This window comes from Chenopodium album, chromosome 19 (genome assembly GCF_948465745.1).
Source record: "Chenopodium album chromosome 19, dcCheAlbu1.1, whole genome shotgun sequence".
Lineage (NCBI taxonomy): Eukaryota > Viridiplantae > Streptophyta > Magnoliopsida > Caryophyllales > Amaranthaceae > Chenopodium > Chenopodium album.
Window position 1 is genome coordinate 16305347 of NC_137852.1, and position 19636 is coordinate 16324982.

Below are 19636 nucleotides of genomic sequence, written 5' to 3' on the forward strand. Positions count from 1 at the left end.
GTCCATTTTATATAGTATTTTACCCCCGTCCCTTGGTCATATTTAATAGTGTTTTTGGCTCTTTAGAGCCACTTTTATTACTAATATGTGTTTTCTAGTGTTTTCGTAGTTTTTTTTGAGTTTTGTAGGGAATTGCACCTTTGGAGCATTTTCCCGGGATTTTATGAAGCAACTACGAGCATTGGGGGAGCATGACCGTCGTTGAAGCCCAAGGCCGGCTAGAGCCATCGAGCCGGTGATTAAGGGCTCGGTATTTGGAATACCGAGGTTTGGACCGAGTATTCAAGACCCGAAGAGGAGATCCGGATTGGGCCGAGGAGTTGAGCCCAATCGGAAGTCCAAGCCTCGAGGAGCCACAAGGGCCCGATCGGGCAAGCATAGCCCCGATCGGGCAAGGCAAGGCAAGGCATCAAGGGCCATTGTGCTAGGCGCGCCCGATCGTGCGAGGCTTAGCACGATCGGGCGAGGTGCGCAGCCAAGGAACATCGACCAAAAGGCGCGCCCGATCGGGCCGCCTCTAGCCCGATCGGGCGCGTGTTTCTGGGAAGCTGAATTGTCGAGGCACTTAGTTTCTAATTAGGATCGTTAATTATTTTCGTTTAAGTACGTTTTAGGATGGTAATTTAGGACTAACTCTTTCCTTTTACTTTCTCTCTCTACTTAATATTTCCTCTCTCTAGACTTTTCTCTCTACCTTACTCTTGTTCGTGACTACTTTGTAATTCCGCCGTCTTGGTACGATTTCTATTTTAATTAATTTCAGTAATTTCTTCCTTCCAATTCCTTATGATTTATTTTATTACTTTGCATGCTTTAGATTTAATTATGTCCGAGTAGTTTAATTCTAGGGTTTATGGGGATCCATAATTAATATGAAGGGATAATTTTTTATTATTGATTATTGATATTGCATGATAATTTCTTATTGAATTGTTTTAATTCTTTGCAATTGGATTATGAATCGAGCAGATGTAATTTGATTGTGAATGTTTAGCAATATTGAATTGATGAATCGAGCAGATGTTAATTTAATATTAAAGGCTATTTTCAGTAGGAACTTAGATCTAGTAAATTGCGAGAGCCTGTTAGATCTTTGTTGGTTAATAAATTGCGAGAGCCTGTTAATCATGTTATTTGTGCAATGTTGATTATTGATTGTTATGTTTTATCCCGGAATATTAATTATTGGTAAATCTGTGACCCTAGGCCTTCTTATTATTGATTTTCTCCCTAAACTTAATCTGCGTAGTATAATTTCAGATTAAACACAACAATTTGGTTACCTTAATAATTTAGATTATATTAATTAATTAGGAGTAGAAAGACCAGTTTCCCTGTGGATTCGACCCTACTTCCCTATCTACTTTAGTTAGAGGACTTAGGTATTACTTTTGATTATGGGATACGACTTTACCCTGTCATGAAGCATATTCATGACGGGGCATGAGTGAAGAGCGAATCGTGCTAGTTTCTATTAGTTGAGATGTGGTTTATTGCTTTCAAATATTATATTATGTTATGCTTATGAGACTAACGCAAAGGTTTTCGTAACTTAATTGGTTTTGATAAGGGCCTTCAATGGTTCCAAGTTGTAGGTTGATTTTATTTGACTTCGTTTAACTTTGGTTTTAACTTTACTTTTGTTTGGTTGACTTTTAAGTTGACTCGTTTTGAATGGTTTTGAGTTAAGTCTTCCGCTGTGTGTCTTTGATAATTGCCTTAGTCGTTCTCATGATGGCGATAATGTCTTAGATATTCCTAAATCGTATTTTAAAGAGTAAAATAGGTATTTTTGAAGGAAAGGAATTTCTAGGGTGTTACACTTGCTCATCATCATCCTTGTCCATCTTTCGAAGATGGCTATTGGTGCCCCGGATGGTAAGGCCACCACATGAGAACCTGCCTGATATGGTGTAAACCGAATCCTTGTCAGTTTCCGAACTACTAGTAGGCTGGGGAGTCTTAGACGATTGCCCTGGGTTCTTCTTATTAGTCCCTTTAGACTTGGAAATACAGGACTTCAGCATCCCCTTGTTAGCCAGACGTCCAACGCCCGTTGAAGACTGAAGCAGTCGTTGTTGTCATGGCCAACTTCATCATGGTATTGGCAGAATTTATTTTTGTTCCTTGATTGAATAGAACTCTTCATGGGTTTCGGCTTCTCAAGAGAAGGCCAGTCCTTGATCTCCATGAGGATGGAGTTGTAGTCCTTGTTAAACTCGTACCTGGGGTCTTACGGTTTAAACTCTTTCTGTTTCCTCTGGGACGGCTGGTCAGAATCACTAACCGCCCAGACTTCTTTTCTCTTTTTGCTCTCTTCTTTCTTCTTTGCTGGCTAAGCAGACCATCTATATTTTTGTTTTTAGACTTCTTGGAGTCTGACTGGCTAGCAGGCGAGTAGAGGTCGGTTACTTGAATGTAGCTTTCCGCCTCTCTTAGGGCCGCCTGTAGTGTGAATGCCCCTTTCTCACAAGGTTGGACTTAAAGGTCGACCCGTCTCTCAGACCCTTAAAGAAGTCTGTAAATGTTACCTCGTCAGACAGTCCCTAGATCTGAATTCTTATCAGATTGAACTGCCTAACATAAGAGTGTGGCCCTTCTCTCTCTCCCTTCTTAATGTTGCTCAATTCAAGACTTGTTTTCTTCGCAGGGATGTTCATTGAGAAGTTTGTGGCGAACAAGAAGGCATGTTTCTTGAAGCAATCAATAGAACCGGCTGGCAAGTTGTCAAACCATTGTTGGGCAATGCCCTTCAATGTAGCCGAGAAATATCGACACCAGGTGGCATCATCCAACCCCTGTAGATACATGAGGTTGGTGTATGCCATTAGGTGGTCTTCCGGGTTTGAGGTACCATCATAAGTACCTACCAACACATTCTTAACCTTGGCCGGCTGTGCCGCCTCGGTTATATTCTTGGTGAACGCAGACGGTTGTTCACCAAGTCTAAGCAAACGAAGCTGCTAGTCCAGAGGCTGGACAATGTTGTATGCCGCCTGACCTCCAAGGGGGGCGGCTGCATGAATTGAAGGACATATTGTGCCTAGGGCGCATATGAGGACCAGTGTGGACGGACTTGCCACCTGTGTGGCTCTCATGTAAGGACAGTGAATTCCTTACAGAAGTTTCTTTGAAGCTATTTGGAAAGCTCGAGGTGGAGGCTGACTTACACAGCAGCTGGTTTCTCCTTCGCTCAATGATGTGCCGAGCGTCGGAGGCTGATTTTTTGCTGGCACCCGGCTAATCCTGCTGAGTGTGCCTCGGTGGACCCTTCGGTAGAAGGATCTTGGTCTAGTCAAGTGTTGCGGCTCCCTTCTCCTTGGGATGTGGAGTTGGCGGCCTGTCCTTAACCGGCCTCTTCCTCTCAGCTAGAGGAGTCTTTTTAGCCGGCTGACCGTTGCTAGAGCCAGCCTTGTTTTTGCTGATCAGATCCTTGATTTCACCCTTGAAACTATCCAAGAATTTCTTTAGTTCGTCCTGGGTGATTGGGGCTGATCCTCTGGCCGTCTGGGTTTCCCCTTCTAGCCGCCCAAAGGGCCTGCTTGGAACCGCTTGGCTTGTATGTCATTCCAGTTGTTCTCTAAACCAAATGTATCAGGAGATGAATGACCCATCCTCGGCCATATACGTCTCTACATTGTCATCATCCTCCTGGTTAGTATAGACCTCCGGCTGAACTTCCGGTTGAGGAATGCTTAAATTACCCGGCTGAGGAGCAGGTTGTTGATTGTTGGGATTAAGAAGTGGTACAGACTCTTGAACCATCTTTGAGGTACTATCCCCACAGACGGCGCCAAATTTTTTGGGTGTTTTTGTCCCTCGAGAGAGTTACAACACAAAGTCTGGTCCGGCTCGAGTTGTACCTGCAAAAACACGGAGACTCCGGGCGTTGGAGCTCCGCCTCCGAAGATCAAGTTAGAAACTTGAAAGAGAATAAAGAAGTGCGGAAATTTAGGTGGGGATCTTCTCGAATTCCGAGATCAGGTGTTCTCTGATGAGAGAAAAAGTGGGTGTAATAAATGATTGAATTTGTCCCCAAAATGGGAGAATATCTCCCTATTTATAGGGTCTTTGGGAAATGTGCCCCTCCCTAGGTCACTTTGACCTAGGTTTGGTGGGTTGCGTCGAAAAGTGCGGATTTCTCGGGAATTGCGTCTTTGAAGGTCGCAATTCTGATTGATATCTGAGGTTGTCACGTGTCAGCTGGTGAGTGGCCTATGATGACGTGCCAGAGCTTGACACGTGGGCCTCTCTCATTGGTCCACATGTTTAAGGTAAAAATACCCTAAACAGTTCGGATTCACCGGTTCGGGTCGGTTTTTGACAGCTCTAGTAAAAACAACCTAATTACTCATAAAATGGGTGTCATTTATGACACCCATCAGAGTCAGCAACATGAATGAGAAACTAGGCCTCGCTCTTTTTTTAAAGGGAAAAAAATAAATTAAATATTCTCTATTATGATGAAAAATCGTTAGGGAGAATACTATTTTTTTTTTTTTGAAGATAGTTGGGGAGTATACTTCGAACAGTAGTGTTTGCTCAATTATTCTCAATTATAACGAAAGGATATATTTTCAATTTACATTTTTTTGAAAAGGAAAAAAAATCAGCTTATTATTCTCAACAGAAATACTTGCGTGGACCTGACTCAAAATAATATTATTATGGACCCTAGGTTTATACACACGCAACTGACATTATATTGAACATAGTGACCCTTATTTTTAACATAGTAACCTTTATTACAAGTTGTATAACGTTTAATACTATTGTGAACTTGAAGTACGATGTTATGACCCTAATTTTAACATAGGGACCTTTATTATTTATATTGACCTTATAAAATATTTCATTAACAAAAATTAACTTCTTATACCCTATATATTACCAAAATGATTTTTATTTTCAACATAGTGACCTTCATTTTATTATAGTGACTTTTTTTTATTAATAAAATAACCATAGTTTCTCTAATGTTAGGCCCCGTTCTTTAGAGCTGCTTTGCTCTGCTCTGCTGATTGCTTTGCACTGCTCTGCTCTGCTCTGCTTTGCTAAAATCTGCTCTACTCTGCTTCAATCTACTCTATTTTGCTCTGCTCTACTCTGCCCTGCCCTGCTCTGCTTTACTTATAATTAATACTTAATATTAAATTATCATAATAATAATTAATATTTAATAATAATAATAAATAATTAATATTTAATAATAATAATTAATATTTAATAATAATAATTAATATTTCATAATAATAATAATAATTAATATTTAATATTTAATAATAATAAATAATTAATATTTAATAATAATAAATAATTAATATTTAATTATAATAATAATTAATACTTAATAATAATAATAACAATAATTAATTATTGATATTTAATAAAAAATAAAAAAAATAATAATAAATAATTATTAATATTTAATAATAATAATAATAAATTATTGATAATTATTAATAACAATAATAATAATAATAATAATTAATATTTAATAATAATAATAATAATAGTAATTATAATAGTAATTATACTAAAAGTAATAATAATACTTATAACTAATAATATTAATTATAATAATAATAATTGATTTTTATAATAGCAATTAATATTAAGATAATACTGATTATTAATTTTTAATAATAATAATAATAATTAAATAATATTTAATAATAATTATGATTAATATAATAATAATAATTAATATTTAACTTTAAAAATTTAATGATTATAATAATAATGCGATAATATTAGTAGTAATAATAATAATAATAATAATAATAATAATAATAATAATAATAATAATTAATATTTAATAATAATAATAATTAATATTTAATAATAATAATAGTAGTAGTAGTAGTAATAATAATAATAATAATAATAATAAATTTAATAATAATAATAATAATAATAATAAAATCTGCTCTGCTCTGCTCAGCTCAGCTGAAATCTGCTCTACCCAGAAGCTTAAAAGAACAGGGCCTTAGTGGTCCATAATAAATTAGTGTGAATCAGGTCCATTTAAGAAGTTGTATATTCTCAAATCTCGATTATGATGAAAAGTACAAAGGTTAACGGGATGAAATGCAAAACAGACCGCCGCAAAATGGCTGCCGACTCGCTGAGTTACGTCAAAGCAACAAACGTTGACCTATAAATTTATGCTGAAATTGTCCTAAATCCTAATTTCAAGCAAATTTTGTAAACAAAAAAATGTTAATTACATAAGGTCTATCTTTGAAAGAATTCTAGCTTTAAACTACTCAGTTTAAGGTCAAGCAGTTTATCCAAAAACCATCACAGGTTACCTGTACACATATGAAAACTATGTGCAAAAGCAAACACATTTATATCCTAACCTCTCCATTTTTGTACATTAAAACGACGTGTTAAAAAATAAGGGCCGTCCCTTTAGACAGTTTCGCTACTGCATCATTTTTGCTGTGCAAGAGCAAACATCGCATCCACCAGCACACTAACAAGCTGTATGTCTGTCATACATGGTAAACCATTCCTACTTCGATCAGTGATGTGTGCGGAATCCCAAGAGCCACTGCTGGTCTTCGACAATTCTGTCTCAAGAATCTGTATACAATGTTAATGGCTATTTTCTTAAAGAAAGATGATTCCTCTCTTGCTACTACACAAGTATTGCCTATCATGTATGCTACTCCAGATTGTCTTGCCTCCATAAGCTTTTTGACATTGACATTTGGGCCACTCGGCTCTACTTCTCTAAACCTTACTCTTCTCCCACCAACAGTAACAGCCCCACCCTCTGGAGCAGCATCCATATCAGCAATGTTGTTTGGAGATGTCAGTGTTTCGCTCTCATAGGGTCCATGTTGCAGGAACTCTGCTACCTCGTCAATTAGTTTAGACTCAAAGTCATAAGAGTCTCTAGTATCCTTGTATCCATACCTGAATGTAAATCAAATAATTATTTCATTTGTCAAGTTTCGTACTTACTCTACTACAAACTCTTACTCTAGTATATACTCATGCCATACAGAAAATGAGACGGGAAATATAACATACCTCACAGTGCAACGAAATATATGGAGTTCTGGAGGACCAACCCGACCAATCACAAGACGCTCATTAACAGGAACTCTGGGGATTAGAAGTGTTTCGATTGTCACGAAAATGAGGACTTGATGAAAAGCAGGGAAGTTTGCAACAAAATGAGAAAACATCGGTGGGACCCCAGAGGTGACATTAGAGTAAATCAAACCAATTCCAGGAACCCTGAGAACACCAAGGCTAGGACCAAGAGTCAAAAATCTGTCCAAGCCCACCTTGTTTTGATGCTCGAACACCTGTTTCTTCATAGTACCATACTTCCATAATGACATCAAACACAATATTACAAGAGAAGAAACCAAAGGGACCCAGCCTCCTTGATGTATCTTGATGAGACAGGCTGACATATATAAGAGCTCAATTGATCCGAAGAACAGCACAAAAAAGAGAGCCACAAGGACATGTTTTTTCCACACAGTCACTATAATGAGAAACATTAAGCATGTTGTTACAAACATTACAGTGATCACCGCCAGACCTGCATAAAATGATAACAAAATCCTTAAAACGCCAGAAAACCTCTGAACCTGAATAATTCATGATTTTCAAAGACTAACAGCATTTAATCTGAATATTGTCTGGTAGAAGATACCAATTAGTACATTGATACCTATCATTGAAGCATTTCTGGAAATTATTTTGGACAAAGTGAAAATAGAACATGAACTAGTAAGCAGTAATAGATAATTACAGAAAAAGAGGGATGAGGTGGTACCATAAGCATTGCCTATTTTATCTGTATCCCTAAAGCCCAAGACAACAGCCAGACAAAGCACCATCAATATCCAATTGGCCTCTGGTATGTAGATCCGGCCATATATATCGTCAGATGTATGCACCATTCTGACACGTGGAAAACACTTTAAGGCCCGACACTGACTTATGATGGAAAATGTCGCAGATATAATTGCTTGACTGGCAACAACAGTAGCAAGCGTAGCAATCACAAAAAAGGGCCAAAAAATGGACTCTGAACACAGCAGGCAAACAGAAGTAACATCAAATTACAGAAAACACTCATTGAAGAGCAAAAACTAAGAGATGATCATATTATATCTGTTATATTTACCAGAAAAAGAACAAGATAGTACAGAAAAGCAGCCTCAACAATGCAAAAAATAAAAATCTCATTTATTGATGAGTTATTAAATATTTTCTTTTAAAGCGTGCCGTAGAGCACTATTAACAGGATTAAAGGAGTATTTCATAAAGATACATAAACAATAGAAAGAAAAAACAAATGGTAGTTACACAGATTAACTCATCGTTCAAAAAGCAAATTATTCAGCACACTAAGTTGCTGATCATTAAATTAAAAAAATCTATTTTCCCAAATAAACATACCAGGTATTGCCTTGTAGAAACTACTCTGAAGATCTTCTCTATGCTTAGAAAGATAAGCAGCTTCACCCATATATGCAAGAACTAAACAAGGATAGACAAATCCGGAAAATGCAATCTGCCATTGTAACACATAAAAGCTACAGCTGAAAAATGAAGACTACCCTTTTCACGTAAAGAGCATTATGCAAATGGCATATAATTCAGTGTGTGAGAGTATATAAAACTAGGTTAGATCCCGTGCCATGCACGGTGATCAATAGTTATATTTATACTTATAGATTATTGGTATATAAATATTATTATAAATTAGTCGATTAATAACAAATTATGTGATAGGTTGATTTAATATTTGCGTTTCTGAATTGAAACATCTAATATAACACTAAAAAAAAATAGACAAAAAAAAAAAAAGCAATCTTTTTCTTATTGTAAAATAAGTCACAAATTATAAATTTTTGTTTATAATTGCCTTATTTTTTTTTTAGAAAGAGTTGTGAAATCTTTTTATTTTAGATATAATAATTACTACATTAATATGGAATATGTATAATATTATATTTTTGTAAATGATTTATTTCCTTAATTAATAAATTTTTTTAATTTAAAAAAAAAGTTAAGGACACACCAGGAGATGACATGTGTCATCGCTGGTGTGTCTTTTAGTATATAGTATTGACTTGGTTAAAATCCCGTGTAATGCACGGTTGCTAAATGATTTTGACAATAATATTTCAAAATATAAAGTATATAAAAGATATTCAGAAATATTGTGGTTATGTATATATGAAATATAATTGGTAATTTCGAAAGAAAATATCATAAGGTATAAATAGTTTACTTACAGATTTTGCCAAAAAAAAAATAAAATAAAATAAAAGAGAGAGATTCAAAAAAGGCGGGAAAATTTTTCATAAGATAATGACAAATGCCATGGAAGGATTTGCTTTTAGTATAGGTTAATAGATTACCCTCAAAGAGAGCTGAGAGAAGTGGCCAAGATCGGCAAACATTGCTTCTGCACCTGGTAAAAGCCGTAAAACCACAGGAAAGAATATGAAAACCCAGTCTAGCATACAACTCATTTTCCATATACAATTTCACAGGAACATTAGTTACTTTCATTAGTTCAGTAGTACCTGTAATACATAAGACAACACCCCCAAGTGAACTCCATCCCACTTTTCCTGTTACTTTGAAAAATTTGTAGACATAATAAGGTGAAACTGCATGAATGACCCCAGGATTCCAGTGAATTATATTGTATAACCCTACTCCACCAACACAGAGGAGCCAAGCAACAAGAATAGGAGCAAAAAGGAAGCCAACTTTGCTAGTCCCACAATGCTGAAGAGAAAAAATTCCCATCAAGATAATGCAGGCCACACCAAGAGTAAGATCTGATACATAAAAATAAAAATGAAGTAATTCAGAATGCTGTACATCATGTTGCCAACAACTCAGTGTCTTAAAATTGCAATAAAATAGTGATGTGAAAGATAGAACTCTTTAGAAGATTGAACTCTACAACTCATCAAATTTCAGTTTGTACAAAATACATGTATACATCTACTATGTAATTTAATCTCACGTGGCCTAAGCACGAGGCATTGAGTTAAAAACTAAAAAATCGTAGAAATACACGTATACTTACACTCATTTAAATGAGGAATCTTAACTTTTAGGCCAGAGACTGCAGATAGGACTGCAAAACAACAGAAGACATTGCAAATCATTCAATCATGAGTTGGTGAAAAACTCACAGATCCTTAAGCCTCTACCACATACCAGACATTGTTGGAGTGAGAATCCCATCACCAATTACCATGCTAGTCCCTAGAAGAACCACTAGAAAGAGGATAAGACGTGAGTAATAATGCTTCTCAAAAAATTCTTTAAGAGCCAGACTACTCCTGCTTTCCTTGCCAGAAGTCGCAGCTTCATAAGAAGGGTGTGCATACTTCACTTGAGACGGACAAAAAAAGCCCATTTTAGAAGATCGGCAAAGAAGCGAATACAAGGCAAAGGTTCCGCCTGCAAAGAATCAAAATGATTATAATCAGGAAATAGACGTCACTAGGCAATAATAAGCTAACAACTTACATAGGTAATATATTTTTAGCACCTTCTCCATTGTCATCGGCTGATAAAACAAAAACGATGTACTTGCAAAGAGGGATCAGAGTCAGTGTCCAGAAAACCATAGAGAGAATGCCAAAGATTTCAAGGTCTTCCTCATATAACTGCAATTTCCCAGAGAATGTACTCTTGTATACATATATAGGAGATGTGCTTAGATCACCATAGACAATCCCCAAACTCTGGTAGGCAAGACAAAACGTCTTCCGGTACATCTCCTGTAACCAGCACAGAAAATTTTGATTGACCATTTAAAGACAAAATTCAAAACAGGAAATTGATTGACAAAAATAAACTAAAAGACCCATCTCTAATTCAGCACCAATTAAAAGCTATGGACTAAAAAATGAGGAATAAAGACTTAAAGAGTAGAACCATGCCAACATGTTAATTGAATAAAAGGAACTAAACAGCCAAGATTGACCTAGAGATATAGGATATAGCACATACGTAAAGGCTACAAAAAGCAAAACCAACCTTCCTTTCCTTTGAACTGAGTACTAACCCTATCTATTAATCCAACTATCCGCGATTATTTAAGCAAATACTCGTGCAATCTTTTATAATTGAGGAACAAACACATCCAAAAGTTGGACAAGTAGTTAGACTACAGTTCCAGTTCTTAAGTCACAACTGTAGTCAACAAGAAAGACACCCTATTTTAGAAGCACAAAAGTAATGGTATAATACAACCTATGGAGCATGAATAGTATAAGCAAGTAACTATATATGAACAAGTGAAATTGTAAACTTCCACCACTACTATGATGGAGGTAAACTCCTCGCATCCACATTCACCTATCGCTCATCTCATACGAGGTTTTCAATTTAGCATATGTTATCGATTTGCACATAATTTTACATTCAATATCCCCACATGAATGTCCATGGTAAGCACATCAGCAGAACCAGTATTCAATACGTATTTTTCTTCATTAATTCCATTATACACTCATACCCACACGACCACACGGCAACACCTCTATGCAAATAAAAGTAAGAAGTAACATCCCACAATGTAATTGAATTACATGGATATGCAAATGACAAGATATATACAAATTCGTGTATAAAGTCACAATCGTATTCCATAATCTACGGCCTCATTGCCTCAAATGAAAAGAATGTTGCAGTTCAAAAGTGTATACCCAATATCTGTCGCGTACACTCAATCTGTAATATTTGGAGCTATTGATGAAACTACTACATTACAGAAGTATACCATCATTTATTCATTTTCCATAATTGGCATACAAACACGTTTGCAATTAAACGTTTCCATCAATAATTCCGTTACAAATAGGCTCAATTTCTCAATATTGCATCTAAATTATCCACTTTATTTCTAACAAACTTGCAAACATCATCAATTCAATTTTAAATTCTAATTTCAGAAAATTAACAATGCAAGCATCAAACATTTAAATAAAATCATACCCACAACCAAAAAAAAAAGAGAAGTATACTAAAAGATTACTCAAAAACACTAGATAAGTTCATAAATTTTGAATCAAACACTTGAAATTATAATATTTATGCATATAATAATAACCCCAAATCCAATCCCAAACAAAATAATTAAAAAAAAAAAAAAAAAAAAAACTTAAACAAACTTACAAGTCGAGATTGATGAGTTGATAATTCCATTGTACTTCTAACTCCAACGAAAAACCCCAGAAATTATGATCCTACTGAATTTAAAAAAAAAAACAAAAAACAAAAAACAAAAAACAAAAAACCAGCGAAAATCTTGAAGTGATGAAACTGTAGTATATAAAAGGAAGAAGTAGTACGGGATAGTACAGGCTGTAAATGAAAATGTAGGAAGAAAATTCAAAGTAAATATAAAGAAGAAGATTATTCTTTCTAAAATTGAAAAGATTCTTTTCAAAGAAATATGATGGATCTTTGAAACGTTTTAAGTCAAAAACTCCAGCAGTTTATTTTTCATTTTTTTCAAGAACAAAAATTAGAGAGAGAAAAAAAATATATTGGGAAAGGGGGTTGAAAGTGAGGGGGAAGTTTCAAAACAAATTATAAACAAGAGATAGGGATACTCTTGGGAGTTGGGTTGATCCAATTAAGTAGGAAAGTCAAGTGAGAGTTGGATTTTTGTTTGTGAGAAAGAAGAATTGGATTTTTGTTGAGAGGATATTCACATTTCTTTTTCTTTAGTGATGTCATGTGGTTGTAAATAAATAATGCAAATACTAATATGTGTCATTTCAATAATGGTTTTGTGTTATATGTTAAAATTTGTTTTTATGATGCATGGAATGAATTTTTAAAAAAAAAAAAATTAGGATACTTGTTTTTATTATGCCCTCGAGTTTATATTGTTAAGGCATTTTATGCTTAGATTGATTTTCTACTAGGTAATCTAGTAAGTATCCTTATGCATGAAGATAATCAATTCGATCATTGTGGTCGGACTCTATTATGAATTTCTGACCACATTTTCCATAGGGCCCTCTTATCTCTTCCTTCTTCAAACTCAGGTTATGGAAGAAGGAGAAGAAGGAATCGAGAACTAGGTATCAATAACAACTGGTTTTATTATGGGACAGCCCGGGTTCATTGATATTGTTGGTATAGTAGATGCTATCACACATACAATCATACTCAATTTGATGGAATTCTTTGATCTTAAAGAGGATCTTCTATAATTTCGCACGTGATGGGTTAATTCTTGGTTTCGTCCAGTCATTAACTTGATTACTTTTAGATAATAGTAGATAGAAAGAATAACCTTTTTTTTGTTTTGAAACAACAGTACAGTATTACTAATAAAGCTCAAAATGAAAGTTAATATAAGATAAAATTCGTTTAAATAAAATATAAAAAAAATTAAAACATAGTGGTGGTGCAATTAACTTATATTGATGATTTAATAACTTATATCAACAATCCAATAATTTAGAGCATCCTTGATGGTAATAAGGATGGAATTGCTTGCAATTTTGGAAAGTCTTTAGCTACTAGCCTTTTTTTTTTTTTTGGAGAGAAACGAATTAGTGCCTTTTATTAATCAATGGACAATTTGTCCATAAGAACATATGATGAAATATCCGCAATACAATGATTCTCCCACACTTGTTCAATCCCGAAGGGCACTAATCTAGCAAGGTGATGAGCGACAGAGATACCATCCCTTCTAACATGAGACCATGAAACATAATCAAGGTCTTTACAGAAAAAGAAAACATCATCTAAAATGGTATCTAAATCAAAGAAATAAGTAGCACAATTGGAAAGACGATCAATGACAATCTTACTATCCAATTCCACAATGACCTTTTTGAAACCATACCGTTGAGCAAGCTATACCCCAAAAGCGATGGCATTACATTCTACAATTTTAGGAGGCCATCTCCCTCTTCTTCTACATGTACCAACAACCAAAACATCACCAGCAGAGTTTCTAATCACAGCCCCTACTCCCACCCATCCTTCATCTTTCAAGCAAGCATCACAATTAACCTTAAAAAATCTGTAGGGGGGGATCAGGTCCGTAGAAGGCCATGTGCAAGGTGCCCCTTAGCACAGGGCCCCCAATTTAAAAGGGCCCAATTTTTTTTCCAATTATTATTAAAAAAAAAAAAAAAAAAAAAAAAAAAAAAAAAAAACTAAAATCTTGTTTATAACGCCAAAAGACAACAAGGAGGAAGGAGAAGCAACACTGCAACATTCACGCATTCAGCTTTCCCAATTCCCATTCAATCAACTCAACCTTCCATATTAATTTTCCCATGTTTCCAATTTTCTCCATAATTACATCAATCAACACTATGGAAAATAATATTGCATGTTTTCCCATTCAAAGAATTTCAACGGAAGAAAAAAAATAAACTCAGTCAAGAAATCAATTTCAATCTTCCGAATTTCTTGTAATCAAACGGTAATTATTTTCCCCTATATATGGGTTATCTTCCATTCAATTATCTTCATCTATCTATTCCCAATTGATACATTATACTTTATACAAAATCAAAAACGAATTGAAGGGTTAAAGCAATTTTTTTTTTGCTTTTGAGGGGAATGAATTGAAGCAATTGAAGCAATCGATTTTAGGTAAATTTTTTATTTTTGTTTTTAATTATTTCTGGGTTTGATAATTTCAATTGAAGCAATTTTTATTTCATTTTGTTTTTATTTTTCGGCCCTGCTTTGAATGCTTCGTGTCTTGTGGTAAATTTTTTATTTTTGATTTTTGTTTTTAATTAATTCTGGGTTTGATAATTTCAATTGATGAATTGAAGCAATTTTTATTTCATTTTTTTCTTAATTTTTCGGCCCTGCTCGTGTTGCAACAGAGATGTTAAGTGAGATTTTGTTCTATCTTTTATGTACAGCTTAACTAGAATTTTGCTCAAGATGTTTTAACTATTATGTACATCTTCTTTCTGTGATAATTCATGAACTCGTTAAGCAATCTTCATTGTTATTTTTGATTTTTTTTTAATGTCAATTGAAGCAATTTTTAATTTTTGATTTTGTTTATACTCTTCTGTATCTAAATATCTAAGCAATTTTATTTTTTTGATTTTTGAAGGTCCAAATTGGTCGTATTCTTTTGAACAAAGATTGAGAATCAACGTTATCGAGTAATTCGCCAATTCGTCCAGTTGAATGAAATAAAGCTTCTGCTTTCCAGGTTTTTTCAATCCATATATATGATACTGTATTTTTTTTTTTTTTTTTTGCGATTTTGAGATTATGCCTCCTAGAAAGTATGAATCTGGGTCTCAAAAGCGTAACAAAAAGAAAAAATTAGAAGTGTTAATTAATTCTCAAAAAGGTTCTCTTGATAAATTCGTTATAATAGAACCTCAAGTTCCTCTTGTTGAGCCCGTTGATGATGTCCCTCTTGAGAATAATAATGTTGATGTTGATGATATTAATAATGTTAATGTTGATCTTGTTAGTGATATGCCTATTGCGGAGAATGTTGATGATGTGGATAATATTTTTGATGATGTGCCTAGTGTTAATTGCAATGTTGACGATGTGCCTATTGAGAATGATAATAATGCTGAAAATATTGATGATATGCCTTTTGATAATGATAATGTTGATCACCGTGAAACTAGTTATGTGCCTAATATATATGATCCTAGAGTTTGGGATGGTCTTGATTCTAAAATGATTGATTTATTAGTGAAAAATGGTCCTAAAAGAGATAATTCTATTGTGAAAGGTCTTAAAGATAAATCTTCAAGACGATTTACGGCTAACTTGTATACTAGAGTTTTATCAAACGGTGAGAAATGTGATAGGGATTGGCTTGTTTATTCCAAAGAGCTTGATAAAGTCTATTGTTTTTGCTGTAAAATATTTAAAAAAGGGATGGGAAGAGGACAATTGACAAATGAAGGATTTTCAAATTGGGGGCATGTAGGCTTTAGACTTAAAGAGCATGAGACAAGCATAGATCATGTTAAGAATATGACTACTTGGTATGAATTGCGTCTTAGGTTTCAAAAGAATCAAACTATTGATAAGACGGCTCAAATGCTAATTGAAAAAGAAAAAGACCATTGGAAGAAAGAAATGCAAAGAATTATTTCAATTGTCAAATTTCTTGCCAAACATAATCTAGCCTTTCGTGGTTCAAATGGGAAACTATACCAAAAAAGTAATGGTAATTTTTTGGGCTTGATTGAAATGTTGGCCGAGTTTGACCCAATCATTCAAGAACATGTCAACCGTATTACTAATAATGATATTCACTTTCATTATTTAGGTCATACAATTCAAAACGAGTTAATACTTTTGCTTGGTTCTGCAATAAAAAATGAAATCATTAGAAAGATAAAGCAAGCAAAATATTTCTCGGTAATTCTTGATTGTGCTCCAGATGTTAGCCATCAAGAGCAAATGTCATTGATATGAAGATATGTGAATGTCTCTAATTATAATGTTTACATTGAGGAATCTTTCTTAGGATTTTTGAATGTAAATGATACAACTGGCCAAGGGCTTTTTGATGTTTGACAAAATGAATTGAAAAATCTTGATCTTGATATAATGGATGTGCGAGGACAAGGCTATGATAATGGATCTAATATGAAAGGAAAACATCAAGGAGCTCAAAGAAATTTTTGGATTTAAATTCTAATGCTTTTTATACTCCTTGTGGTTGTCATAGTTTAAACTTGACATTATGTGATATGGCTATGCAGTAAAGCTAGAGACTTTTTTGGAGTCATCCAACGTATATATACAATTTTTACAGCTTCTACTAAGAGATGGCAAATCTTGAAAGACAATGTAAAAGGACTAACTGTTAAGTCTTTGTCATCTACTCGTTGGGAAAGTCGTGTTGAAAGTGTTAAGGCTATTAGATTTCAAATGTCAGATATACGAGAAGCTTTACTTCAAGTAGCCGATAGCAATGATAAGGATTACAATATAAAGAGTGAAGCTAAATCCTTAGCAAATAATGAGCTTGGTGATTTTGAGTTTTTAATTGCAATAGTAATTTGGTATGAAATACTATTTGCAATTAATTTAGTAAGCAAGCTATTACAATCAAAGGATATGCTTATTGATGTGGCTATAAAAAAAATAAGAGAGTTGATTTCTTTTTTTGAGGGGTATAGAGAACCTGGTTTTTATGATGCTTTGAGTAAGGCTAAGGAAATTGCTATTGAAATGGATATTGATCCTATATTTCCCCAAAAGCGTGAAATTAAAAGAAAAAAACATTTTGATGAGAATCCAAGCACTTCATCAAATGCTCCTCTATCACCAGAAGAATCATTTAGAGTTGATTACTTTCTTTATATTGTCGATCTAGCTATTAGTTCTCTTTATAAAAGATTTGAGCAATTTGAGGAATATGAAAATATTTTTGGTTTCTTATTCACTCCTCAAAGGATGAAGTCATTGGATGATTTAAGTTTGAAATCCTCTTGTTTGAAATTTGAAAATGCACTTATGTCTAATGAAAAATCAGATATCGATGGGAATGAATTATTTGTGGAGTTGAAGTTGATTAAAGAAATTTTGCACAATGACATAAAAGGACCTTTTGATATTTTGATATTTTTGAATGATGAGGGTTGTTTTCCTAATGCTACTATTGCATATAGAATTTTGTTGACTATTCCTATGACAGTTGCAACTGCAGAAAGGAGTTTTTCATAGTTAAAGCTGTTGAAGTCATATCTTCGTTCTACGATGCTACAAGAAAGACTTAATGGATTGGCGATGATAGCAATTGAGAATGATATTCTAGAGAAAGTGGAATATGAAGACTTGATTGATGATTTTGCCTCAAAGAGCGTTAGAAGAATATCACTTTTCAAATAAATAGAAGATAATATAGCTTAAGTTGATCTGAGCCTTGAGTTGTATTTAGTTACTATTATCAACATGAATAAAATATTCGAATTTAATTTTGCGTAATTGAATATGTCATTGTTATATGGAAGCATTTTTATTTTGCAATGTATATATAGGAAAATTGTGCATTACCAAAATTATAGATTAAAAAAAATGTATAATTTTAACATTATTAAGGGCCCCTTTTTCGATTTGGAATAAGGCCCCCAAAATCAATGCTACGGCCCTAGGGGGGATCCACACCTTCGAGCTGCGCTTGAAATTCTTGGTGGCTACACTATAAATCTTTGCTACATATTTACCACAATCATCAACGATCCTCTTCACACGATCACGAACAACCATATAGGGAACATCATTATTGCAGAAAATTTCTCATTTCTCCGGCTCCAAAGAAACCACAATAGCGACACACTAGTAAGCCTTTTTGTAGACACCCATTTGTGTCTCCCCAAAACCAAACCCAGTGATGAATGCCTTTCACGTCGAACCATAATCGAATGAGGTGAAAGTGTGGAAAAGTCAAGTGTTGCGGTTTAGTTTTATTTAAAATTCTCTTCTCTCTGTTTTCGAAAATAACTCTATTTATTTAAAAATAGCCAATCAGTTTAGTTTGGTCCATAATTAAGGTCCAATAATAGTGTAGTTGGATAGGGCTCGAAGAGACCTTTCCAACGATATATTATAGGCCCAATTCCGATGAATATTGGGGAAGTTATGGCCAAAATACTAAACTGGGCCCGGTTAATTATTTACATACGGCCCAATGATCTAGAGGAGGACCCAATGTTAATTATTATTCCTAAAATTATTAGGATTAATTATAAGTTTCTAGAAGTTTCTAGAAGGTTCCTTTTAATTCTAATATTATTAGATTTAATAATTATTTATTTTAAGGTGGATTTTTATTTGGAATAAAATAGTATTATTATTGTTTTAATATCATTATTATTATTATTAATTTCTTTAAAAAAAACACGTTTTTATCTTCTGTACGGATTCCGTAGATCAAGTTGATTAAAGATCGGATTCCGCGTGGAAAAGCGCGTCTAAGTCAGACTGTCGCCAAACGACAAGGCTGTCGCCTCGCGACAGACCCTGTCGCATCGCGACAGAGTGAATTCCTGGCGACAGCGTGTAGTTTTATTCCTTATCAAATTCCATACTTTTCCGGATTATTTCCTTATAAATAGGGTCCTCGACCTCTGTTTTTATTCATCAACACTCATTCAAAATCACCCAATTCTCTCTATTCTCTCTTGAGCAATATATGCTTTCTTTCTCTCTCTCTTTCTAAACCAACCTTTTTATTAAACAATATAACGCTTTCACAAGATTTAGAATCACCTAGCCAAGTTCGAAGTTGCCTTCGCCCTAGACGTGCAAGGTTTGATATTTTCTGAGGGTTTGGTCCAAATCTAGTTAAAATTTTATTTAATTTGATTATTTGATTTAATTCTTTAATTATTCTTTATTATTTTCATTGAAGTTTACTAACTTGTGTATTTTGTTATTAGAAAGAGGTACGAGGCTTCAAAGTAAGTAGATTAGCTTACTCCCTATTTCTTTCACAATGTAGAAAGCATGTTTATCATTGTATTTAATTCCTAGTATCATGTTAGGATGTTTTTATGCTTTCTAGTATCATGTTTAGGATGCTCTTTATTATTTCTAATATCATGTTAGCATGTTAGTACCATGTTAGGTATAAATCTTTGAT

At 34.1% G+C, this 19636-nt stretch overlaps 2 protein-coding genes across 3 annotated transcripts; one reads left to right on the forward strand and one right to left on the reverse strand.

Annotated features, from left to right (window-relative positions):
• Positions 1 to 6074: 6074 nt before the first annotated feature.
• Positions 6075 to 12611, reverse strand: LOC145593485 (putative potassium transporter 13). 2 transcript variants are annotated; one of them, XM_081649731.1, is made up of 10 exons: positions 12187 to 12611; positions 10556 to 10787; positions 10219 to 10464; positions 10085 to 10135; positions 9570 to 9830; positions 9402 to 9454; positions 8434 to 8548; positions 7805 to 8059; positions 7045 to 7567; positions 6075 to 6927 (listed from the first exon to the last, which is right to left on the reverse strand). In XM_081649731.1, exons 1-10 carry the CDS (start codon positions 12214 to 12216, stop codon positions 6501 to 6503), a joined length of 2193 nt encoding a protein of 730 aa, XP_081505857.1. In that variant the 5' UTR covers positions 12217 to 12611; the 3' UTR covers positions 6075 to 6500. The 2 variants fall into 2 exon arrangements, with proteins under 2 accessions (XP_081505857.1, XP_081505858.1); XM_081649732.1 differs by lacking the exon at positions 12187 to 12611 and having other exon boundaries at positions 10534 to 10599.
• A 2674-nt stretch (positions 12612 to 15285) lies between these two features.
• On the forward strand, positions 15286 to 17718 carry LOC145594104 (uncharacterized). The gene is made up of 3 exons (XM_081650441.1): positions 15286 to 16210; positions 16313 to 16448; positions 16752 to 17718. Exons 1-3 carry the CDS (start codon positions 15286 to 15288, stop codon positions 17716 to 17718), a joined length of 2028 nt encoding a protein of 675 aa, XP_081506567.1.
• Positions 17719 to 19636: the final 1918 nt, after the last annotated feature.

Excerpts from the sequence above, each read along its gene's own strand:
- LOC145594104 (XM_081650441.1), top strand. The coding sequence starts at position 15,286 with ATGCCTCCTAGAAAGTATGAATCTGGGTCTCAAAAGCGTAACAAAAAG. Across the intron at positions 16,211-16,312 it reads ACTATACCAAAAAAGTAATG|GTCATACAATTCAAAACGAG; the intron begins GTAATTTTTTGG and ends TTCATTATTTAG. Across the intron at positions 16,449-16,751 it reads GTTAGCCATCAAGAGCAAAT|TAAAGCTAGAGACTTTTTTG; the intron begins GTCATTGATATG and ends ATGGCTATGCAG.
- LOC145593485 (XM_081649731.1), bottom strand. The coding sequence starts at position 12,216 with ATGGAATTATCAACTCATCAATCTCGACTT. Across the intron at positions 9,455-9,569 it reads TGTTGTCTTATGTATTACAG|GTGCAGAAGCAATGTTTGCC; the intron begins GTACTACTGAAC and ends GGCTTTTACCAG. Across the intron at positions 8,549-9,401 it reads TCTCTCAGCTCTCTTTGAGG|ATTGCATTTTCCGGATTTGT; the intron begins GTAATCTATTAA and ends TTACAATGGCAG.